This window comes from Buteo buteo, chromosome 10, assembly GCF_964188355.1.
Source record: "Buteo buteo chromosome 10, bButBut1.hap1.1, whole genome shotgun sequence".
NCBI lineage: Eukaryota > Metazoa > Chordata > Aves > Accipitriformes > Accipitridae > Buteo > Buteo buteo.
The window spans coordinates 34,284,657-34,308,867 of NC_134180.1; the positions used below are offsets into that span (position 1 = coordinate 34,284,657).

Below are 24,211 nucleotides of genomic sequence, written 5' to 3' on the forward strand. Positions count from 1 at the left end.
TCCTTATTCCAAGACCCCATTTCCCTCAAAGGAAAGAAACCCAAATCCACCAGAGAGGCTAGAAATGCAGCCCAGCCCCGTGGGGCTCAGACTACTGACAGTGGGGTGCGAGTGCCGGGGCTGGCTGCTTGCTGCCCCCACTCCAGGACGAGCAGCCGCTTCACCCTGCTGACCCCCAAGGGGACACCGAGCCAGGAACCGAGGGCCACAAGTCTGTATTTCTCACGGGACTGCAGCTGGAGGTGCCAGGGGGAGCATGAGGGCTGGTTACGCCAAGCAAGAGGCCTCAGGCAGCTGCTCAGAGTTTCTGTAGGTTGCTGAACTGAAGATAAAAGTGATAAAGCTCGAAGAGGAAACAGCTCAAAAACCTGTGCCAGCTGCTCTGGCACCGCACAGCCCAGCATGGCTTGGAGGACCTCTGCTGGCACAGGAGCCACAGGGCAGGGGCCCAGGGCCACTGTTAGCCCACGGCTAGCCCTGCAGCAGAGTGAGACACCAGAGGACAGGAGTCTGTCCTTCCCAGGCAGGTGGCCAGAGCCAGGGACCCCAGCCCTAGGCCACACGATGCCAGCTATGAAACACACAAGGCTCAACAGCTTTGCAATGTTTACTCTTGAAAAAATAATTCAATTCAGAAAGCGGCAAGCCCTGGGGATGTCCACACACCCAGCCCTACCACGGCGGAGCCTTGCTGGAGGAATGGGGAGGGACGGAGAATAGCACCCAGCGAGCCCATCATGGTGTGCGGAGAAGGGGGAGCTTGAAGCCCACCAGTCAAGTCCTGCTGTCGCTGACAGCAGGGAGCCACAGCCCCCTGGTCGCTGCAGGGTGGGCAGCAGAGGAGAGAGGAACTCACATTTAGCCATTCCCTATCCGTAGGACCACCTTCCTCAGCTCCAGGAGGAGCTAGGAGGAAGCCAAGCCTGAGCCCTGTCAGAGAAGAAGGGAAACGGGGCGCATTTAGTTTCAGGAAAAAGGGAAACTGGGCCTTGGGAACAGAGATGCCAAGGAAAGGGCATCATGGCAGAGAGCTGTGGAAGTTTTTCCAAAGCAGGGTATGGAAAGTAAGCTGTTTTCTCTGGGAAGAAGGCAAGTCCCTTTCCCAACACCCTTAAAGGACCTGCTTTATCCCGAGGGTCAGCACAGAGAGGCTGCCTGCCCACTAGCTGCCAGAGCGGAGTCCCAGGAAAGGGCAGTGCTGGGGGTGGCAGAGGAGGGCAGGGTTGAACCCAAGCCCGGTACCGCAGTCTCGAGGGTTCTGCCCTGCACCCTCTTGTTCCCCTCCTGCATCTGTCCCATCCCAGCTGCTGGGATGGGTGTGCAAGGGACTGCGAGGGTCAGAATCCCTGCGGTCACACTAGAGCTGCGCTGTGTCCACACAGGGCTCGTTTTGGCCAAAGAGGAGTAGATTTCCCAGGTTCACAACTACTCATTCCTATGCTGGGCAAGGGAGGAAGGAGGGGAAGAGGATGGAGCCAGAGAGACAAGACAAATCTCCCACTACTGCCCCTGCACAGGCTGGGGGCTGCTAGCTCTCCACACTGCTTTCCTGCTATCCTCCCCTTCCCACAAGCAATAAATAAATAAGTTAGTGTAGTGTAGACCCCGACGCTCAGTTCACAGTGAGAAAATGAAGGGGAAGAGCCCCTGTGGCCACAGGGAAAGGGCTGAGCAGCAAATCCTCCTCCCAAGGACAAGCCAGAGCATAGGATCCCTGCCTGAGGCTGGGGGACCTGGACAGAGAATAGATCTCTTGCTGCATGGATGAGACAGGGAGGTGTACTGAGCAAGGGGACCAGGACTGCCCCCAGTGGGGGGTGGGGGGGGGGACACATTAGTACCAAGTGGCTGGGGGTGGGAGGGGGCCCTGGGGTCCTTCCTAAGGCACAGGAGAGGGGACAGGGACCCCCTCCCTCTCCCTCTGCATGAGGAGTGTACCACAGCAGGAGAGCAAGGCTACCCATCCTGGCTCAGCTCACAGCTTCCCTGCTAGCAACGTACCACAGTAAGGGTGGAGATTCAGGAGAAGAAACCCCCTCTGCCTTCAGCAAAAGCTGGGGGTATCGGGCCAGGGAAGAGGGAGAGACAGGCTACAAGTACCACAGGCAAGGACCACGTCAGAGTGCAGCATCCCTCACTCCAGAGGACCCCGGTCCATCCTGCCCCTGCAGCCAGGGGTACGCCGGCTGGCTGCTCCCATCTCGCTCTGCAAGGCACTTTCACCCCCTCTCCCACAACTTGGCAGGGCAGGGCTTCTCCCCACAGAGAAGGTGGGTGAGGACAGTCTGAGCCGCAGCACACAGCCTGGTCCGCTTCCATCTAGAGTCATCTCCAGCTCCCACAACTGGAGAAAGGAAAGGGGCACCTGACTGCCCTCGTGCTGGGTATAGGGTGTCCCCTACGTGTCGACAGCAAGTTCAGCTCCTCTTCAGGATTCCCTTTTGCTTGTGAGCTGGGCTGCACCAGTCACCGCAGCCCAAGCACCAAAAACAGTGTGCAGGGAGATGTCCAACCCAGCATACGGTCTTCAAGGTGCATCCATCGTGCAGGAGATACAAGAGATGCTGGAAGATCCCCTCTTCACCACCACGTTCACCACTGGGCACCAGAGCCAGCCAGGCAAGAGTTAATAAATAACACCCAGCTGGCAGGTTGCAGCACTTGCACAGAAGCATGCTGCCTTCTCAGGACTTGGGGGCCAAAAAGGGAAGCAAAGGTGTTTCTCGAGGCCCCCTCTAGTCCCTAGATGAGCACCTCCTTCCTCCAGCCTTGCCCAGCCAGGGGGCAAAAAGGAGTAGCGTTAGTAAAGAGTCTGTGTTAAAAAAAAAAAAAAAAAAAAAAAAAGTTCCTGGGATGGAGGGGCGGCATATCTACAGGGAAGGACCCTGTCCCGTGCAAGGGAGACCACAACAGGGGGCTGGAGGGAGCCCGAGATCTCATTTTGCAGCCTGAAATGGAAGTCCGTGTCCAGTCACCAGCCTCCGAGAGCTGCTGCCAACTCTGTCTCTGCACCATGGGGTTCTCTGTCTTCCCCCGGTCCCCTTCGCTTCCCAGCTGCCAGTCTCACGTCTGCTCTGCTGCAGCAACCGCTGGCACTGCCACTGCCCCCTCTTCCTTGGCAGGGGGCTCCATGTAGATTGGTGTCACCGACGAGGGCTTCTTTGACCTGCAGGTGAGGAGGCTGGATGGGAGCGGGCAGGAGTGGTGATCCCCCTCAGGACCTCAACTCCCACCGCACTGCCTGGCTTTCCTGGCATGACCTCCTTCCTACTGGGGCATCCTCCAGCCCTGGGCATGTATCCTGTCCCCCCCCCTCCCACCACACTGATTAAGAAGGGGCAGGAGGTGGTATGCGCCAGGATGGGGCTGGGACAGAAACGGATGATGCAGCGTGCCAGGCAGGGGACAGTGCCATGAAGATGGGGGGATTACCTAGTTTGCTGTGCCCCGATACTCACGAGTAGGGGGAGGCAGGGACGCCCACCACAAGGAAGTGGTTCTTCTTGCGGAAGAGCCGCCACAGCCCCTTGTGGTTCCCACGGACATCCAGGTCCCAGATGTGGAGGCACTAGGATGGTGGGGAGGGAGGAAGAGGCATCAGAGCCTGGGGACAGACACCAGGACCAGGTATCCCCTGGGAAGGGAAGAGCCACCACCCCTGCCCTCACCAAGACACAGCAGAGAGGGGGGCACAGGGAAGCACCCCTCCAGTCACCATCAGTAAGAGGAGAGGGGCAACCTGCTCCCATTCCTGCCTCAGGACAGGGGGTTTGATCTTCACCTCCAGGTGAGCGATAGAAACTACCAGACAAGCTCAGGCCCTGGGCTCCCACCCAGGGAGGTCGTAAGACTTATCTTCTCCACTGAGCCAAGCATCTGCCTTGGATGACCCAGTGCCTTCTGTAAATACCAAGAGCTTTAACATCACCCAAGGACAGCAAGAATTCATTTGCTGAGCTGCATCTATGCCATGGCCAAACCCAAAACCAACATCCAGATTTTTCCCAGTGACACAGATCAGTGCAGGGGTGAGGACAGGCCATGTCAGGGGCCTCACCTTGGCAAGCTGAGTCCAGGTGGTGAAATCTGCTTCCTGCTCCATCCTGATGAACATGACATAGACCCTGCCCTCGGTGTCGGGCACAAAGGAGTCCTCACAGGGGTTCTTGCTGTGGTCCAAGACCTCAGCCTCACTGTGGAAACAGAACAGGGAGTGAGAGGAGACCCCACATCCTTCCTATTCCCATGGCAGAGTACTTCAGACAGGCAAGTGGTGGCTGCAGCTGCCAGGGCCACCTCCACCCTTTCTTCTGTCCTAGTTGGTTCACCCAGTGTGCCCCATGGTCTCCCAACCTTTCTGCAGGCACTTACCCCAGGAGTCGATGAATTTCAGTCTCATAGGCATCCTTCCTCAAGCTGTTGGAGGAAGACAGAACACAGAAATTAGGGCAGAGTCAGACAGTTCGATAAGCAGGGAACATCCCAAGATGATCCAAGCTTAAGACTGCCCAACACTAAAAGGCAGGTTGGACCCAATGAATGGAGAGCAGGGACTGCCACAGATCCTGGAGGATGTGGCAGCAAAAACATGACCCTTCAACATTTCCACCAGGAGCACCGGGTAGCCGAACCCAACCTCACAAAAACCACTGCAAGGATTCCCCAGCAGAGGCCAGTGTGCTGGGGCTGGAGGTTAAGGCTGTTGTTCCAGAAGGAAGGGAGATGTCCCCAGCACAAGGGGACAAGAGCCAGGTCGAGCAACTGTTTCATCTGGATCTCATTCTGACCAGCACTCACCTCTCCACATTTTTAAGCTGGACATTCGGAACTGTGTTGAACTTGTGCTTCTTGAAATAGGCTTCCTGGGAGGAAGAGAGAGGGGAGGGAAGGAAAACGGGGTTCAGTCAGGAGTCAGCAGTACTTGGAGGTCACCTCAAGCATTCCTGCTACCATGGAAAGGTGGCCGAGTCAGAGGTCAGCACCAGGACAGGGCTTGGGGGCTCACAGGGGTCACTCACGTGAAAGTAGCCGTTCATGTTGAGCCCCACGATGCCAAAGTGGTAGGAGCGTGAGATGTCAGGGATGATGCACTCCCGGCCCTTCCGCTGCTCGGGCATCCGCATCCACATGTCCCAGTCCCAGAGCTGTGGAGGGGAAAATGCCACTCACACTCACATTTGGGGACATGATTTGGTAGTGTGGCCATCCAGGGACCTTTCTGGCTGCCCACACCATCTCTAGCTCCTTTGGCCCCAGCCTGCCTGGGCTGTTCCAGCCAGCTCTGTGGCTGGTTACATGGTCCTTAAGTTACTGTCTGTCCCAAACACATTCTGCTTGGGCATCCTTCCCAGTAGAAGCTCAGGGAGAGCCAAGGCCCCTCCAAGAGCTGTACCCACAGGGAGTGGGTGACGATCAGGGACTGCTGATGGGCAGAGATGGGGGTGCAAAATACAGGCTCCCTCTAGGGTACTCACCTTCTCAGGGGTTGGCCACTTTGGCTCCAGCTCGTCCTTGTACAGACTCTTCCGGAGCACCCAGCCCAGGCCTGGCATGGTCTCCACACGGTACAGGAGTGAGGGGTCCTCAGCTGTGTGCTCATAGCCCTGTGACGTTATGGGGAGCATTCAGCACCCTGAACGCACCCCTACCCCACCAAAAAAAGGGGGCGTCTTGCTCAATTGAGGCTCTCAGCTTGGGGAGCAGGGGACAGCCACTGGGAAGCACACAGCAGGGACAGGACAGTGATTTGCAGGGGCGCTTCTGAACAGTCGAGGGCTGAGGAGACAGACACACTTAGAATGATAGTGGGGCAGACACCCTGCTTTAAAGATGGAACTTGGACTCCAACCTGACATGGGAACACAGGGCAGAGGTGTCCCTGCTCCACCATCCTTCCCTGACCCACCTGGTCGTTCCAAGCTGAGATGCAGTACAGGCTCTCATCCTCCTCCAGAAGGTGTATCGACTGGCTCAGAAAGCTGAGGGAAGAGTTGCCCAGTCCCTGGTCAAACTTCTTTCTCCCATGCAAACCAAAGCAAATTCTCCACCAAGGGAGCCACCCCAACTGCTGGGACTGTGTAACCCATCACTTGGGCTGAGATAGCTGATGCTGGTGTGAGATCAGGGGAGAACACCCAGACAAGCTAAGCTGCATCTCACCATGGGGAGGCGACAACATTGCCTCCTGCTCCATCAGTCTCTCCTCCTTAAGAAGAAGCAGGAGCCCTGTTAAGACACTGTCCCTGTCCTCTTGTTATGGGGCAGCCCCAACCATGTGTGTACAGAATGGATCAATGTCTCCAAAAAGCAAACCAAGAAGAGATCCCAGACCCCAAAGTCACCCTGCACTGAGTGCCAGGACAGTGGACTCGAGACTCTCTGCAAGCAGAACTCAGTTATGGCTGTTGCCTGGGCACTGCTCAGCCTCAGATAGGTGAGCTACAGCATGGCAGGGATCTGGCCTCTCTCCTGAGGAGCCAGAGAACTTCAAGGAAATGCCCCACCCAAACAGGGACCCACAGCTTTACCTGAAGAAGTCAACAGAAATGTCAAGGTCTTCCTCCAGAACCACGGCGAATTTAGCATCCTGTAGGGCAAAGAAAATGTCAGAAGGATGGAGAGGAACAGGACAGAGCAGAGAAACCAAGCAGTGTCCCCGCCCTGCCTGTGCTGTTCCCTGCACCAGAGGATTCCAGCTCCTGTGAGATGGGGGCCACAGATGCCACTCTCCCAGGGAAACCCTGTGCTGTCTTGCTCCCATGGGCAAGCAGCTAGACAGGGTGCAGGCAGAGGTCTCACTCACCGGGAACAGGTTGAAGGTTGCAGTCAGACTGGCTTTGTAGTGCTACAAGAAAAGACAGATCGTTGCCTGTGTTAGCATCAGCCTGCCACAGATATGGGGCTAAGCCTGCCTCCGTCGAATGCTATCCCAGGTCCCAGGAAATAACTCTCCTAGGATTTGGGAAAGGTCTCTCACCTGGGAAACTCTGGCATTTTTAATGCTGATAGGAGTGTGCTGGATTCCTGAGAGGCCAAACAGTTCCACGACATCCATCGGCTCCTGCAATGGAAAGGTACAAAGCTCACCAAATGTGTGGGTCTGAATACATTCTCCCCACCCTCTGCCAGTGTCAGCTCCCTGGGACAACAAGAATATGCCTGTGGGTTCCCCTGCACGTGGTTGTCCTCTTGGGGGCAAGTGAGGCTCAAAATGATGCTGTGCTGTAAACCCCGCAACAAGGAACTCGCCAAACCCTCTTGGCTCTTCAGCCCTTAAGTACCACCGTAAGTTTCTGTTAGCTCTGCTAGTCTGCAGACCCAAAGTTGTATCAAAGAATATCTGAGAGGCCCCAAATTCCCAGTCAGCCATTGATGGTGCAGAAAACAGGTACAGCCAGGAACACTTACTAGCTGTCAAGACCACGATCAACTTCATTTTCTCTCACAGTTGCCAAGAAAGGGACCTCTCTGACCAAGCGCATCTGCACTGGAGTCAGAAGTAATCCATATTTGGGTTGACATATCTCTGCCCCAAGAAGGCCCCACCAAGGCCTTCTCCATCCCCTTACTGTCCATCCCACCTCCTAGCCACAAAAGAGAGAAGGAGCTCCCATTGCACCAACCATTCCCCCTTTCCCTGGTATCAACCATGGCAGCACAAGCATCCAGGCTGCCCCCTCGTAGCTGAGGGATGCTGCTCCAGTTGCCATGGCAATAGATGCTGCTATCTTTAACCATTCTTATGTGCTGCAGTAAAAGTCTGTGTAAACAAACCAGCTCCCCCAGCCCCACAACCCGGCAGTGGTGGGAAAGGCCTGCAAGGAAATGAGCCTGTTCCCTTCCCCATCTCCATCACAAGGCAACCAGACAATACCTCATGGGCTGCTGCAGAGATGAGAGCTAGGAAGCTCCTGAGACCTACTAAGATCCCACATGCCTGTTCCAGAGCACAGCCTGCTGCCAGAGAGCCAGGGCTTGCAGTGGAATCCTCCAGGGCTTTGTGAGGGTGAGCTGAGGGGAAGGTCTTTGCCATCTAAAGGGCCAGTTCTCCTCTGTCTGGCCTCAGGCTTTCATGAGCCTTGTGAAAACAGACCATTTTGGGTCTCTTTACCTCTTGCTGAGTGGAGCTGGACAGGCACAGCTCGACTGGTTTGTTTCGCTTCTTGCGAGGGAGCTGGACAGGCGGTGTTACACCCAGACCCTGCTCAAAAGGTGGGCGATACTCATCAAGAGAGAAAAGGGGATGGGGAGAGCCCAGCATGACCACCTCAGTCCAGCACACCAGCCCCTTTCTGACATGGGAATATCAACCCCAGGCTTTGGTAAAGGCCAAGGCAGCTTTATCCACATCCATGGCTTGGCTAAGCTGACTGACTTTGCATAGGAGCGGGTGAGGAGCTGTGACCCACAGGAGGAGGAAGGGTGAAGGTGCTCATAGTCTGCCACCCACCAAGGACTGTGCCAACACCATATACTCTCAGCTGGGGGACCAAGGACCAGGCTACAGGGACCTCTGGGAGCGCTCTCACCTCGTAGTACCCATCGATGAAGACTGTGATCATCTGTGGATTGACACCCTGAGCCGACAGCAAGGAGCGCAGCATCCTGGGGAGAAATTGAGGGGCCTGAGTGCAGCACAGCCCCAGTGGGCCCAAGCCATTCAGTAGAGGGGTATGGATCCCTTGGGATGGGGGAAAGTGCACATGATTAAGGAATAGGACCTACTACCCCTGGGCTCTTCCCTTTCCCACAGTCAAGCACCCCGGGAGCTGTCCAAGCAGGTCTGCCCACATTGCTCATACAACCCCAGGAAGAGGCTGGATCCTGCTGGCAGGACGAAGGGGAGGGCCTGGGCCATACCTGGTCTTGTGGCACACAGCAGAGAAGCCGTGTCCCCTGGAAGTGCTTACCTGTACAGGTAGTTGGGGCGGTTCCCTGCAATAACAGCTACAGGCACATCAAAGACTTTATTGTCTTTGAGCTGGAAGAGAACAATGTGTGTAAGTGGGGCTGGGGAAGGCCATGTCAACCTAAATGATTCTATGATTCTATGCCAATGAAAACAGGATCCAAGGGGTAGGGATCGGCCCCGCTGTTAAACAGCAGAGCTGCACAGTCCTACCCCTTAGCTCAGGACCACACTGACCAACGAGGACTCCATTCAGCACTGCTGGAGACCGTGCCAGCTTCCCTCCATCACCCTGCCTCAGACCCAGCTCCCAAATCCCAAATTGCATCCACCCAGAGACATTTGCCCAAACCCTTCAGCACTGTGCCAAGGACAGCCCAAAGGCTGCTCCGTCTCCAAACATACAGGCCCTGAAGCTTACACTGATGTCCCTGGAGCCATGGTAACCTGGCAGCTCAGGGCAGACACAGGGCAAGAGAACTCCCCTTCCCCAGCATGACCTGACCACATGTATTCACCTTACCATTGCTGGGGCTAAGAGCTTGCCCAGGGGCAGTTTGCACCACCCAGCTGGTGCTTAAAGACAGGGCTCTGCATCTGAGCTGAAAACACACCTGGTCCAGCCCAGCCCTCCCTCCTGGAGCCTTCCCTGAATATTCTGCCCCTGCACTCACGGGATCAGGGTTGAACTCAATGGGTGTGGGATCTTTGCAGCTGCAGACACTGCCGTAACCTTCTACTTTGCTGCAGAACCTCTTCCGGCGGCGGTTCAACTCTGTGTCAGGCCAATGGCACTCAGCATCTGGAGGCACCAAGGAGAAAAAGCAGACTGCTCATGCCCGTGGCCTCACCTTGTATGCTCCAGGCTGCACTGCCACATGCACAGCTCTCCCTGGGCTCAGCCATCACCAAGTCAGTCCTTATTACTACAAACAAGCAACACTTCTGGATGCCAGATATAACCACAGGAGCCATTCAGAAGCCGTCTCTACCATATGGCCTCTGTGAGCAGCAACGAACCATCTTCAAGCCAACAGTCAGAAAAGACTGGACCAGGCCTGGTTTGGAGAGGTGACAACCGGCCAGACCACGTCCCCACTTCCCCATCCTCACCCTTCTCAACAACCATGCCTGCAATTGCCATGGAAGCAGGAAGAAGGGAAGCTGGCCCCATTTAGAAGTTACCATCCCCATCTCAAACAGCCTTAAATCCATCCTGTGATGTTGCTAACAGACCCACAGCTTTGACTCAAAACCACCAAGAGCAGCGGGCAGACATGTCCCAGAGATACCTGGCACCACAGAGCAGATCTTACTTCCTACCTTCCACGGATGTCAGATGAACTTCTGTCTTCAGTAGTACAGGGTCACCCCATGTCGAGAGGGCGGGCGACTTCGCGTGCTTCTCCCCGTATACTTCCCCTGGAGCAGGGACACAGGATCAGGACTGTCCGGAAGGACCCATCCCCACTGCGTCAAGGCATGACCAGAGGCTGTAGCTCAGGGTGGCAGCTTGGCACCTTTTCCCCATTGGCCTCTGGGGAGCTGCTGAAGGGACATGCTCTGCCTCTATCCCCTCCCTCGCCCCCACGGAGTTGCCTGCTCTCTGTGACTCGTTCCCTGCTCATACAGCATGTTGGGGATGGGCTGAGTTTGTCTTCACCTGGCTGCTCCTCCAAAAAGGGGCCATGAACCCTCCCCTGGCCTGTGCTAGACTCACCTCCTTTCTTCCCCACAAATGTCCACATGTCTCTCCAGCTCAGGAATGGTGCAACTTGGCTCCCCAGGCTTTTCAGGACATTCTTGGCTGTGTCCTTGAGGTGAAAGGAGCCTTCATCCTGGAACAAAACACAACCCTGCAGCTGAGGTCTGGCTCCCGATGTAGACAAGGAAAGTCTCCTGTCAATACCAAAGAGGTACAGGGCCCACTCCTACCTGAACTAGCTGAGCCAGACACCTTCAAGAACGGTCTCTAAACTGTCTCTAAAAGTGGCTTAAAGAGCAGCTGCTAAACCCACCAGTGGCTTCACCATGACCCACAGGGAAGTCAGAGGAGTCACAGACTCCTGTTTCCTCGAGACCAAATTGTTCTTGAGCAGGGCCATGTGTTCAGCAACACACCTAAATCCAAAACCTTGAAGAAGCACAGTGCTGCTTGCACAGCAGCCCAGAGACAACACAGTCCACAGTGCCCCCCCTAAAGCCTGGAACTGGGACCCAGAAGGGTCCCACCACATCCTTGTATCTCCTTATGTCCATTCTCCACCCAGCCTCTTGTTTATTGCTGCAGGCTCTGACACATCTGGTTTTTGCTGTCCTGCCTTGCTGGGCACACAGCAGTAACTGTAGTAACAAGAGGGAGTGAGAGGACAAGGGAGGTGATCCAGCCAGGGAGGCATAGCCCAGTGGCAATGTGACATTTAGCCCTGGGAATGCCTGATGACATTCAGGAGGCAACTGCCCAGATGAGCTTTAGGGCATCCTGACTCAAGGATCTTTTGACACTAAGGTCACATACCTTAATGGTGAAGATCAGGATCCGGCCCCGGGCAACCATGTTGAGGAAAAGTACCATGGCTTCATCTTCATGGGGAGAATAGGTGTCAAAGACCCTCTTGGCCATCACATGACCCTGTTGGTATTCAAACGTCAGATGCATCTTAAGGGCTATATGGCCAGGACATGCAGAATTATGGAAATCTGTCCTGGGAGCCTCAGTCCACGAGCAACACAATGAGTTACTTTTCTGGTATGCCAAGGAGTTAGTCCCCAGGCAAGCTCGGCCCTTGGGCCTTCACGCACAACATGAAGTGCACTGATGCCCATGGGACAGCATTACACAACCTCACAGCTCCTCTCCTGCCTGCTCCCCAAGGACAGCTAGCCAAGCACAAGAGAAACACTGCAGGGACCCTCTGGGTGACCATGTCGTGCTCTGGAAACTACAGACAAACAAGCATTTGGGAACTTCCCTCCTGGCTGCCAACAGTTAAAGAGCAAGGACAAACACTGCCCAGTAAGAAAGACAAATGCAGACACATGTGGACGCTTTACCGTAGCCTGATTTAAGACGATGACATGGATCCCTCTTCCCTGTTCCCGAGCCTCGTCTTCCAGGACCTGCAAGTGGAGAAGCAATGAGAACCATATGCCAAGACCTCTCATTCCCTGCCCATTCAGCACAGCAGAGCCCCCAAACAAGGGGCAAGTCTTTCTCCTGTGACATTTTGGCTCTGCTCGTGGCAGTGATGGATGCAAGAGCAGAAGACAATGTGGGACAACACCTCCAGAGTCCTGTAGGCAGGAGGGGGATCCACTCCTGACCTTCTTGCCAGCCACTGAAGTGCTCTCACCACCTGATGCTTGAGGCTTTGCCCATTCAGCTCCACCCATCCTCTGCTCACAGGGACTGCCAGCATCTGTCACTTACCGTCGTCCCATCCACAGCCACGTAGACCTTCGACCGGCTGGAGTACACCTCAACATCCAAGACCTTCTTGTTGCTGACAGGGTGCCTAGGGACCTCCACATTCAGCATCTCATCATCTACAGGGGAGAAATGCCCAGTCTCAACCAGCCAAGGCACCTCTGGCTTGTTCGTGCTCAGTACTAGCTCAGCCAAGCTTCCAGAAGGTCATGCCCACCAGGTGTCCCAGCCCAACAAGCCATGGGTCAGAACTACAGGGATGGCCGGTAAGGGAAATCCAAAATGGCAACAGGTTTGGCCCCAGCTGTCTCCACATAGGCCTCTGCAGCCAAACGTGCTGAAGCCTTGACTAGACAGACCAGGAACGGGAACAGGCTTTTCTATTCATTTTTGTTAAACCCACATGCGCAGACCTGTCTTTCATGCTGTAGCTGATCAAAAGTTTGCCCTGACTTAAAGAAATTACTTCCCTCCCTCTGGTTTCCTTGCTTTCAAAGAAAAGCAAGATGCTGCCCTCACCATAGTCCTGTGCAGACTCCTCTTCCTCCTCATAAGCAGCTCTCCTGGTGTCCAAGATCAGCTTGATGTTCACAATTACAGTCACAAGCAGGAAGAGGACAGCACCCGTCTGCAATGCAGGATGCTTTGCGTTAGCAATTTGTAAGTAACAATCCCAGGATCAGTCCACCCCCTTGGCAGAGGCTGCAGGGCACCCAAAGGAGACCTTGCAAGGGATCATAAGCATCTGTCATTTCCCCTGTTTTCTTCTGGGGAAAGGCAAAGAGAAAGAAATACAGGTGACAGGGTGAAATGCTTTCATCGGCTGGAGAACGCTGACTTCTTGATACATGAGAATTAACCCACTTCCAATGCATACCTGCTTCCAGATCTGTGGAAGATTCCTGCTAAAATATAAAATATTCAGAGATATAGCTCCCATGGTAACCTTAACTTCTGCCTCACCTGCAACACCACTACTCTCATCTCTCCCTCTGCAAACAGAGGATGTATTCAGGGTATTCAGAGTGAGAGGAGATGCTGCGTGACTAAAGCAAGGCAAAGGGAAGAAGCTGAGGTCTGACTTCAGGAAACTGCACTGTGCCACAGGCTGCAGAGAACAGCCCACAGCCTTACTGTCTGCAGCAAACTTCGAGGCAACCTGCATGGATGCTGACACAGAGGGCTATGGGAAGGTCCAGGGGCTATGGAGCAGTCCATGGGAACCCCTGATGTGAGCATCACCATTGCCCATGGCCTTGGTGCTCCCAGACCAAGAGGAGGGAGAAAAGACTACAACATTTTTACAAGCACCTGTATTTACTTAAAAGCATCTTGCTGCTTTCTTCCTCAATTTCAGTCTTTTTCCTGGTATTTGGACCCAGTGTAAATCAGAAACTACTCCACGCTAAAAGGGCCTTTTGTGAGACAGAGCAACACATGAAGCCTTGGACCACAAATATTCCATGTTGGGAAATAACCCACCTGCAGGTGTAAGCTGCAAGAGCAGCTGCAAGTCTGGCCACGGCCAAGAGGATGGTCTTAGAGCTGCAATGCTGGCTTGGGATGCAGGATTGAAAGACAAGACCTCAGCTGAAGCACTTTGTCTTTACTTGACCTAATTTGTCTTTACTTTGTAACCCAGGGCCCAGGTACTTCTTCATGGTGGAAAGGCGACAGCAGCATGTGGTGGCCATGGGGCTCTGCATGGGGACAAAGTCCCTGCCCAGTAGCTACAGCCCTACCCCAGGGCTGAGGAACAGCTCTAGCAGGGAGCCCAAAACCTGCCCTGGACAGTCACACAGCAAGGGAACGCTTTGCCATTGGATTTAAAACACAAAGCCCTGAGAAGCTATTACCCCCAAAGCTAACACCGCTGCAGGGCTCCACCATCAGGCTCCATGCCAGGAGGGTCCATCCAGCTCACAGTAGAGCCACAACAGAGGCCCAAATCTGACTGCTGTGTGCTGCTGACAGGTTCATCCCATGGCCCAAAAGTTCTGGCCCCTTGGCCCAGCCATGCTTTGGACGTACCAGATGGTTTCCAGTTTCAGCCACGCAACCTCAGGGTCCTACTAACCTCCTCAGAGCATCCCAAGACTCAGCATAGAGATGTCACAGCTACTAAGGGAGAGGAGGGGAGAGGTTGGTGCAGGCTGCTCATAGCTTGGTTCCCCCCACAAGGGGATGTTGAGACGGGTCTTGGGTGGTTTTGAGACTCTTCCCTTGCCCCTCAACAGCTTGCTTCCTAAAAATCTCTGCCTTTTTCAGCTCTAGGACCCTTGATTCTCTGAGGTCTGGGTATGAGATTGAGATCAGACGCAGGCCTGCCCTTGGTGAGAGGCACTAAAAGGATCTCTGCCCTACACGGCCAGCTACTGCCTCAAAGCTACGTGTTGCTGCTATCTCTGCCAAGCAGACAAACAGGTTCAAGTAACTGAGGAAGATGGAAAACCAGCAATAAGATGTGACGATATAAATGTCACTATGGCATTCTGGCTTGTTGATTTGCTGTTGACTCAGGACTATGAGCACCTTTCAGGATCTGTGCACAAAAAGCTTTTAATTAGGCAAGAACAGAGGCTTGGGCGCATGGTGAGGAGCAGGCTGTGCCTGGTGGCCAGCAGCAAGGCCACCTTACCAACCTGCCCAGATCTTCCACCCTGGTCAGTACTGGAGACATGGGGGAGCAGCCCCAGTGACCAAAGCGAACAAGACAGCAGTAAGCAAGACCAGCAGCCGGATCTAGAAAGGCTGGCTCAGTCAGAGCTGTTAACAGGGGCCCAGCTGCTGTAGACCTGGCTACTCCACACCTGCAGCTCCGGTTTACACATTTTAAGCCCAATTTTCATCTGTGTTTTAAGCCACAGCAGCGCCATGAAGGACAGAGGCGACAGCAGACAGGCTCTAGCCTGTTGCCCCCAGCACAATGATCAACAACTGCCTGAATGATCAGGCCCATTCCCAAGCCCTGAGCATCTTAAGGGACGGAGGACCAAGCAGTCTCCTTCCCCAGGGAGCCCTTGTAAGCCTTCATCCTCCCAGGCACATACAAAAGCCTCCCCTGCTCCCTCCCACAGCAACCAACTGCCAGATTTCATGAGCTCTGTCTGTCTCAGGAACAGCCCTTTTCTGCAGCTCACTGCCACGGGGCCAAACCCTTCCTGTCCTTATGCTCTCAGACACCCCCCAGGACACCAGCTCTGCCGAGGATTAGCCATTTTACAGCACAAGTGACCAGGCCCGCCGCCTTCCCAGACGCCAGCTGCCTCTGGGGGATGAGATCCTGTTACCCAGCCCTATTTTCTCTGTCCACCTGTTGTGCCTTATACTAGGCTTGGTTTGCAAACCAAACAGGGAAAGGATGGTTTCCCACTGCAGGCTGAGCCCTGCTGCACTCGGCATGGGTCCAGAACCAGGAGGGGAGGAATCGGTCAGGTTTCTAGCCGAAAGCCTCCCAAGGACACCTGGATAACTGTATCCCCTGCCATAGCCACCCAACAGGTCCATTTGCAGCCAGAAGGAGCTGCTAGACATGGCAGACTCTTCCATGCATGAGGACAAAGACACTGGAGGTAGCTTTTCGGGGGACAAGTTATGCTTCCCCAGCACGTCAGGTCACCCAGACTGCCAGCAGACCCACTTCCATCCATGCAGCTGCTCCATAAGCTCATAAATCCTGTAGATTATCCTTCCTAATCCACCACAGGCCTGTGGGTGACTCACCTGGCACAGCTTCCGCAGCGCGCGCTGGTTCATCAGCTTGTACTTCCAGGCAAGGTACCAGCTCCGCTTCTTGTGGGGCTTGATGGCAGGGTTGGGTTTCCACTCATCCATAGTCACAGGGGCTGGCACGGGGGCAGCCGTGTGGGGCTGGGGTCAGGACGCGTGCTCCTCCGCTCTCATGCCCATCGGGGCTCCCTGCCAGGATGGGATGGGTGCAGGTGAGGGAGGCGAGCGCCTTCAAACCCTCTCCCCAGCAAAGATGGGGCCTGGCACAAGCAGTAGCCATGATCGGCACTCATGTACCACAAGCAAAGGCCCCATGGAACCTCCCCGCCTGCCAGCACCCCCAGGCCTGCAGGGAGTGATCCAGGAGGCCAGGCATTGCTGGAGGACTGTAAGCAGGGCGATCGGAAGCCCCTGAACCCATGGGCCAGTGAGGACCTCTGCTCCAGGCCAACCCCTTAGGGAGGCTGCTGCAGCGCAGTGGGCCCACTCCCACGCTCTGGAAAAGAAAAGCAGCCAAGAGGCACGAGCCAGTGACAGGCCCCGGACCAGCAGGCATTATGGAGGTGCCATCACTGGCTCTATCTGCCTGCAGGCACCCTCCCTGCTTGCAGCAGCTGTGAACCACCACGATCCCCACTAGTGGGGACGCAGGTAGCCTAGACGTGGGGACCAGTCCATGGGGCCATAATCTTGCTGGAGACCCCGGCACCCCTGGGGCAGAGGAGCTGTGCCCAGGTGAGACCAGGCTCCTCACGCAACCTGCTGGGCCTGGGGTGGGATGTGGAGGCCCGGCAGAGCCAGGGGCCTGGCTGGATCACAGCCCCCTCCCCCCAACGGGGCCAGGCAGCGTGGGGACCCCACAGCAGCTGCCCGGGGCGGGGAGAGAGGAGGACTGGGGGACCCAGACCCCCGGGAGCGGGTGGAAGGGGGAGGCAACGGGACCGCGGCGATGCCGGAGGGAGGAGGGCGGGCATCGCTGAGGGACCCTGGGGGACGCAGGGCTGCGGGGAGGGGTCGCGAAGGGGACGCAGGCGCTCCGGGAGAGGGGGGGGAAAGCCAGGCGCCCAAGGACGGAGGCGGCAGGGAGCGGCGGCCCTGCCGGAGAGCGGCGGGGGCGGGGGAAGGAGGGAGGGGGGCCAGGCGCTTCGGGACCGCGGAGAGGTGCGGCCCGGAGGGGGGTGTGCCGGCCGCGCTACTCACGGTCCGCGCGGAGAGGCTGGGGCTGGGGCGGACCGGGGCCGAGCAGGGCCAGGGCCAGGGCCAGGGCCCGGCTCGGCGGTGCCGCCGCCGCCCCGCGAACCCTCAGCGCCAGCGGGGCCGCGCCGCTTCCGGCGCCGCAGAGACGCCGCGGGGGCGGGACCAGCGCCAGCCCCGCCCCGGGCTCCGCCCCACCCCCGGCGCCGCTCTGCGCTCCCCGGCGGACCTCGCTGGTGCGGAACCCCCGGCCCCGCCCCTATCCCCCGCAGGCGGGAGCGGGGTGCGGGCAGGTGGAGGCGGGGGGGCGGAGCCCGGGGCGGGGCCGGCGCGGCGGGGCGGGGCCGGCGCTCGGTGCGGGGTGACAGCGCGGCCGCCGCCCCGCGCGGCGCCGCCGCCGCCGCCGCCGCCCCACCCGCATGGAGGGCGGCGGGGAGGCGCTGCCCGCCGACCTGCGGGAGCTGGCCACCAAGGTGGGACGGCGGCCGCCCGCCGGGCTGCTGCGGGGGCTGCGGGCCGAGACCGCCCCCGCACCGCCGGCACCGCCGGTACCGCCGGCACCGGCCCGCGGCGCCCGACCGCCGCTCGCCGACCGCCTCCGGGCGCTCCGTCTCGAGCTGGTGAGTCCCGCGGCACCGGGGGCACTGCCTGTCACCCCCCCCCCCCCCGGTAACTGCCCTCCCCGGGGCAACTGCCCCCCGCCCCCGGGAACTGCCTGCCACCTCCCCGGTAACAGCCCCGCGCTCGGTCTGCATTTTGGGGACCCTACTCCCCCCCTTTTTCTCTTTCCTGTATAGGTTAACAGCACCCAGCTCATACCTCCCCCCTACCCCCTCGGCCTTTCTCCGTCCCCCGGCCCACGCAGCATCCCCCCCCCGGGCTCCCGCGGACCCCTCTGCCCCCCTCCATCCTGCCCCCCTCACCCCAGGCACCCCCCAGGCACTAGCTCCGGTGGGGACCGGAGTGTCCCGGGGATCAGGATTTAGGGCAGGGACCTTCGCCAAGGGCATGGTGGCGGGTGTCGTGTCCCCGTCCCCCCCCCGTCACGGATGTCACCCCCTGGGTGACAAGGCACAAGCATCGCTGGGAGTTCTCCCAGGGTTCGCTTCCTGCTGGGGCTTCTCTGGTGGCTAGTAAAGGGTTGAGCTCCCGTGGCAGCCTCTCCCGGGGACCGTGGGAGTGCCGGTGGCAGCTTTCTCGCCTCCCTCCTTCTGTGGAGGGAGCAAATACCGGCGATGCCTGCGCCTCTGGGAAACGTGGCGAGATTGGGCAATGGGTTCAAGTGCTGCTGGGGGAAGGGACTCTCCCACGCACACACAGCGAGCAGGAGGGAATGAGCATCGTTTCCATAGGGAAACAGGCTAAATACGCCGGCATCGCTGCCTGCCACTCGGGGGGCTGGGGACCCACCCAGCCTGAGCCCTCCGCACCCACACTTTGGCCAAATCGGTATTCCCCTTCGGTGTAAAAGCTTTCATCCTCCCTCCGCTTTCATCCTCCCTCCGCGCTGGCTTCCAGGCTGCACTCTGACCAGAGGAGAAAGGTCTGCAGGCCCTGGGTTGCTCAGAGGAGGAGGAGGAGGAGGAGGAGGAGGAGGAAGGAGTGGTGGTGTTTGCTCTGCCCAGGTGCAGGCAGGGTCAGCCCACGGTCTGCAAGGCCTGGCTTTGGCCGTGTGTTATTAACCTCGGCTCGGAAAGGCTTTTCTTTTCTCTGTCCTGCCTCTTCTCAGCAGCCGGTGAAGAAGCGGGGACAGCTCACATCCAGGTCAGCAGCCTGGGAATGGCATCCTGGTGCCCAAAACCCAGCACAGGGCTCCTCCCCCCATCTCCCCATCCCCATGAACAGGAACAAAAATCTGTCCCCCTCCCCGGCAGAGACCAGCAAACCCAGTGCTCAGAGGAGAAGCTGGCCTAGGAGTGGGCGGTGGGAGGAGAAGACGGCAAATTCCCACTCTCACCTGGTCCAAGGAGGATGTTTTATCCCTGGGGCTAGACGTCTCGAAGGGAGATGGTGCCTGCAGGTTTCGTGCGCGCTGGGGAGGGGAGCAGGACTGTATCCCTCCCAGGGGATGCTCTCCCCCCTTTCCCTGCCCCTAGAGAGCATGGGGAGGAGCATGGTGTTCCCTCCACCTCCGCTGGCCCATGAGGTCCCCTTTGAAAGAGGGGGGGACATTTCTGGATGTGGGGGAGGACGGCGTTGTGGGATGCAGGCGGGGAAACTGAGGCAGGGAGCAGTGCAGGGTGTCACATCCTGGAGCAGGGATCCAGGCTGGTCTCCTCTGCCCCCTGCCACGCACTCAGGACCGCAGTTGCCTTCCTCCCCTCTGGATGCTGCTCCTGCCCTGGGTCCGGATGCCGGTGGGCACCGTGCGGGAAGCAGTGTGCGGGCTTTGGGATGGGTACGGGATCAGTGCGGTGTACCCATTGCCGCATCTGGGGGAATATAGAGAGCAGCTGGACCTAGGTCTCCTCCCGTGCTAACCTTGACTTGCTGGACAGGGTTCTTTTCGGGGTGCAACATGGGGGGTCAGGCTGGCCTGAAATAGCAGCAAATTGACAGCCAACTCTTTCCAGCAAACAATATGGAAAGTGAGGAGTGTTTTCCCACCCTCTGCTCTTGGGGTGGCTCCCCTGGCATCTCTGACAGCCACAGTTGCATGAGGCAGAGAAAAATGGGGAACCTCCATTGGGGCTTCCCAGCCTTCCTCCTCCCGCGTCTTCTCCCTGCCAAAGCCAGATGCTTTAGCTGCGCGTGCAGAAAAGTCCATTGTAGGCAGTTTTTGAAATAACTTGCCTAGAAAGGAAGTTTCTGCACTTCGAAGCTGGCTCCTGCCCCAATCTGGGCACATCACTGCTATTTTTTATTTAAATTCAGCTTGAGGAGCATGGAGAGGGGATGGGAGGCTGTTGTCGGGTCTCTACAAATCTTTGGCTGTTTTTTTTTTTTTTTTTTTTTTTGTCCTCTGGACTGAGAGGCATCACGTGCCAAAACCCTGGCTGGAGTTTTCCCAGGCTTCTTCCTTGGATGCTTCTGTTGCTGCGCTTGCTGTGGGACCGGAGACAGGGGTCTCAAGAGACCGGCAGGTCACCCGTGGGCGGGCGGGTGACTCTGAGGATACTGGATGCTGGGGACCTGGTGCTGGGCTTAGAAATGATCCCAGGGGACCGTGTGGATTTCCATTGCAGCTTGCTGGTGCTGGGGATGGGGTGTGTTTGTGAAGGAGCCCGTGGGCATCCACAGATCCCAGGCTGTCTGTACCTGTCCCACAGTGGTTTTCTTTCCCTCTCCCCTCGCTGCCGCCTTATTCCCTTTCCTGGCAAAATATTTGCGTCCTGCGCAGGGGAAATCCAGTGGCTTTTGGCGGCCAGTATCATGCAGACAGGAATGTCTTGGCACGCAGGGCTTTCCGTTAGGAAAACAGATGTTTCTGCAGCAACTGAAGTTTTGCAGAGAGCTTCCCCCGGGGCTCAGAGGGGCAGGAGTCGGCAAGGCGAGTGGTGTGGTCAGCGACGCCTGTCCCTCACACCCTCCTCCCCTGTTTTGGGAGTGATTTGGGTCTCAGGCTCCAAATCCTGCTCTGTCACATTGTCACCAGGCTTGGGTCAGACCCTAGAAGGGGGGAAGTAAATGCATGACGGGACCTGGCCGAAACAGCCCAGAGAGGTGCTGATGGTCCAGCCAGACCCTTGCCCTGAGCAATGCCCCTGCCTGGTCCTCTTGCCCTGCCAGCAGCCTCCCACGGCTTGGGGGATGCTCTGGCCTTAGATCTGCACCCAGTGCCTCCAGTTCCTTGCTTACCCCTATCCCCATAGGAGACAGTGACATAAGTGCCCTGGATTTATTTCCCTGAGGGGTTTGGTGGCCGGTGGGTGCCATAAGTAGTTGGTCCCCGACGGCTGTGTCCCCAGGTCTTGGACAGGGTCCCCCGGAAAGACTCCCTGCAGGGTGTTCCCCATGTCGTGCTGTTCATCAAGCAGCTTGGGAGACCTGCCAGGGTGTGCTGGGACTGGCGTCCCTCAGCCACCAGGGTCACCTCGGTTCCCCCCAAAAAACCCCGCGCTCTCTGTCTCCCTGCCAGGCTTATCTGCGAGCGGTCGACGTGAAGATCCTGCAGCAGCTGGTGGTGGTGAATGAGGGCATCGAGGCAGTGAAGTGGCTGCTGGAGGAGAGGAGCACGCTGACCAGCCGCTGCAGCAGCCTGGCCAGTAGCCAGTACAGCCTGGTGGAGAGCCAGGCGGCGTCGCGGCGGGGCAGCTGGGACAGCCTGCAGGACCCCAACGACAGGCTGGACAGCATCTCCGTCGGTAGCTACCTGGACACGTTGGCCGATGACATGGATGAGTATTCCCAAACTGCTGCCGAAACCGCCGCCGCCTCCACACCGGGCAGAGCCCTGCTCAGGGCGGAGCAGGATTGGGTCAGGATCGATCCCGAGAGGGGTCTTGCAAAGCAAGAGAAGGGCAAAGCGGAGCACGAGTGGCCCCACGTGGACCTCTCCCCACCTGGGCTGCCCCAGGATCACCGGTTTGCTAAGGAGCCCCAGGTGGCCAACGGGCATTTGGGCCAGCAGCCCTCCTCTCTGGAACCGGGCAGAGACAGCAAATTGCCATCTGGGGCTGGGGAGAGGCTGGGGAAAGGGAACCCGGGTGGGAAGGCTCGGAAAGCCGAGGCTGACTTCGAGAACTGCAAACTCAACAGCAAACTGCACCTGGAGTACGATGCCCACTGGCGCTGGCTCCAGTCTCAGGACGATGTGACGTTCTTGTAGCCCGTGGCTTTGCCTTCCCAGTCCAGCTCTCCCAACTGCCTGCTCTGCTTCACTTGTCTCCTCTTGGGAGAGTTGGGGTGGCTGGAGATGGGGGGACAAGCTGGCTTGGTGGTGTTGCACTGTTCCTCTGCCCCCCACCCCGGTCAGTGTTTGGTGGTGCAGCCCTAAGGGATGGGGTGACTGCTCTGTGGCAAATTTCTGGGAGAGGTGGGATGAGGTGGGTCCCTGTAAATTTAATCCTTTGCTCTGGGGTGGTGCTTGCAGGTGGCTGGTCACTCCTCTGTTGTCCTTGATGTTGGTGGCGGGGAAGGGTTGGTGGGGAAACTTAGGACAGTGGGACTTCTGGGACCTCTCCAATCTAATCCTCAGCCTCCTGTGTCCAAAAACTGGGGACCCTTCCCCCAAACCAGCTACCCAGAGAGGACAGGAGATGCTCCCACGCATCCATAGCTCAGTGGCACCAGCATGCTCAGGGCAAGGTGCTGGGCAGGACCATCAGCAGGGCATCCTTGTTGGATGTGCTTATTTCCATCATTGTCTTCAAGGCCAGTGTCCATCCAGGGTAGAGTTGACCTGGGGCACTTGGGGCTTGGCCACAGCACGTGGTGGATGCTAAAACCCCCTTCCCTGCGGGTGAAGCCCTGCCTGGTTTAAATGCCTCTGTGAAGCCGATCTGAAGTGTGATCAGGGCACTCACTGTAGCTGCTCCTGATGGGCTGGGGAGCCTTCGTCTGTGCCCTGCAGAGGAAGGATGATGGTGCAGACTTCCCTTCCCAATGTGGTTACACGAGAAGGGCAAAGCACTGGGTGGGAGATGGAGATCCAGTTCTCCGAGTTTGTTTCCAGACTGTCTTCCACCTTGGGACCAGGTCCTGCAGAAACCCCAGGAAACATGAGGCTTCTCTGCTGGGGTGGATGTGCAGCGACCCTGCCCTGGAGACATCTTCTCTGTCCTTTTACCCTTGGCTTCTGCCTGTGCCTTTTACTGTCCACCCACCATGCCTCCCAGCACACTCCTCTGTGGCTTGTAGAGCATGGCTTGCAGCCGGAGCTGTGTGAGAGCTTGGGCAGGACTTGCTGCCTTCACCAGACGATGCAGGGAAGGACCTGAGCATCCCACAGCCCCCTGCTTCAAGGAGAGGGGCTTTTCCATGTGTGTGGACAAGCCTGGAGGATCCTGGCTTCCCAACCCATGGGTGCATCTGTCCTCGGCCGAGTGCTGCGACCGCTTTGCTCTTGCCGTGGCGGCTTTGCTCTTGCTGCGGTGCTGTTTTTCCCCTGCCTGCGTGGGTCGCAGCCTGGCTCTTTCCTTCCTGGGTTGGTGGGAATGGGGACAACATCTTCTGATGTCAATGGGAAGCCAAGAGAGAGGGAAGACCCGGCTGTGACTCTTTCTAGATGTGAGATGTGAGCTAGCCATGGGAAGGAAGGTGGTGTCAGGTGCACGACAGGTTCAGCTTTGTGTCTCTAAAGCGTCGCCTTCAGCAGAAACTACTCTCCGTGCCGAGACCTCCCGAGTACCCTCCCTTCCCCTGCAGATCCTCAGGGTTTCCCTGGATGGACATGGAGAGCAGGACAACGTCCCAAATTCCCACCTGCCGAGGACTTGGGGGAGTCCCAGCAAACCAGGACCAGGTTGCCCTATGCGAGCATCCCATCTGCCTGCCCCGGAGCAGCCGTGCTTGGCTTGCCGTCTCCTGTGAGCAGCTTGTGGTTCCCTGTGTAGCTCCACCACTGCTGCTGAGCCACCATGTCCCCCAAGGCTGGCTGTCCCCTGCTTTCCTTCTAGCCCTGCATGCGATGAATCAGCGGAGGGTCCCTGCGGGAGACAGGGTAAGTCCTCCAGCGCTGTTAAAATCATTCTCAACAAAATATAGCTGGCTTAATAAATGGTAGCGTTTCTCCCAGGCCACGCTGTCGGTGCTTTGCCGAGCTTACGGGGGTTTCTAGGGGAAGGGGAGAGGCTCTGGGCTGAAATGCCCTGGAGCTGCTGGCAGCTCTGCGGGCAGGGCAGGTTTAGCCCCAGTCCTGAAACAGGCAGACCACGTGCCTGGGGATCTGTCCCTTCTGCCATCAGGGTGGTGACACATAAAAGTCACGCTTCCTGAAGCAGACGGGTACCAGAGCACGTCTGCCGGGAGCGAGGATGCTGGTGAGACTGGATCTCCAGGGGATGGGCCATACT

At 57.6% G+C, this 24,211-nt stretch overlaps 2 protein-coding genes across 2 annotated transcripts; one reads left to right on the forward strand and one right to left on the reverse strand.

The window, feature by feature from the left end:
- Positions 1-591: 591 nt before the first annotated feature.
- POMGNT1 (protein O-linked mannose N-acetylglucosaminyltransferase 1 (beta 1,2-)) lies at positions 592-17,396 on the reverse strand. Its single transcript, XM_075037022.1, has 22 exons — positions 17,265-17,396; positions 16,059-16,253; positions 12,855-12,963; positions 12,339-12,454; positions 11,963-12,028; positions 11,427-11,540; positions 10,629-10,746; positions 10,232-10,330; positions 9,583-9,710; positions 8,910-8,980; positions 8,529-8,604; positions 6,977-7,060; positions 6,803-6,844; positions 6,528-6,586; positions 5,906-5,978; positions 5,475-5,603; positions 5,019-5,144; positions 4,798-4,862; positions 4,372-4,416; positions 4,058-4,193; positions 3,459-3,568; positions 592-3,166 (listed from the first exon to the last, which is right to left on the reverse strand). Exons 2-22 carry the CDS (start codon positions 16,167-16,169, stop codon positions 3,064-3,066), a joined length of 1,980 nt encoding a protein of 659 aa, XP_074893123.1. The 5' UTR covers positions 16,170-16,253; positions 17,265-17,396; the 3' UTR covers positions 592-3,063.
- Positions 17,397-17,607: 211 nt separating this feature from the next.
- Positions 17,608-23,934, forward strand: LURAP1 (leucine rich adaptor protein 1). The gene is made up of 2 exons (XM_075037023.1): positions 17,608-17,878; positions 21,337-23,934. Exons 1-2 carry the CDS (start codon positions 17,678-17,680, stop codon positions 22,024-22,026), a joined length of 891 nt encoding a protein of 296 aa, XP_074893124.1. The 5' UTR covers positions 17,608-17,677; the 3' UTR covers positions 22,027-23,934.
- The last annotated feature ends 277 nt before the right edge of the window (positions 23,935-24,211 follow it).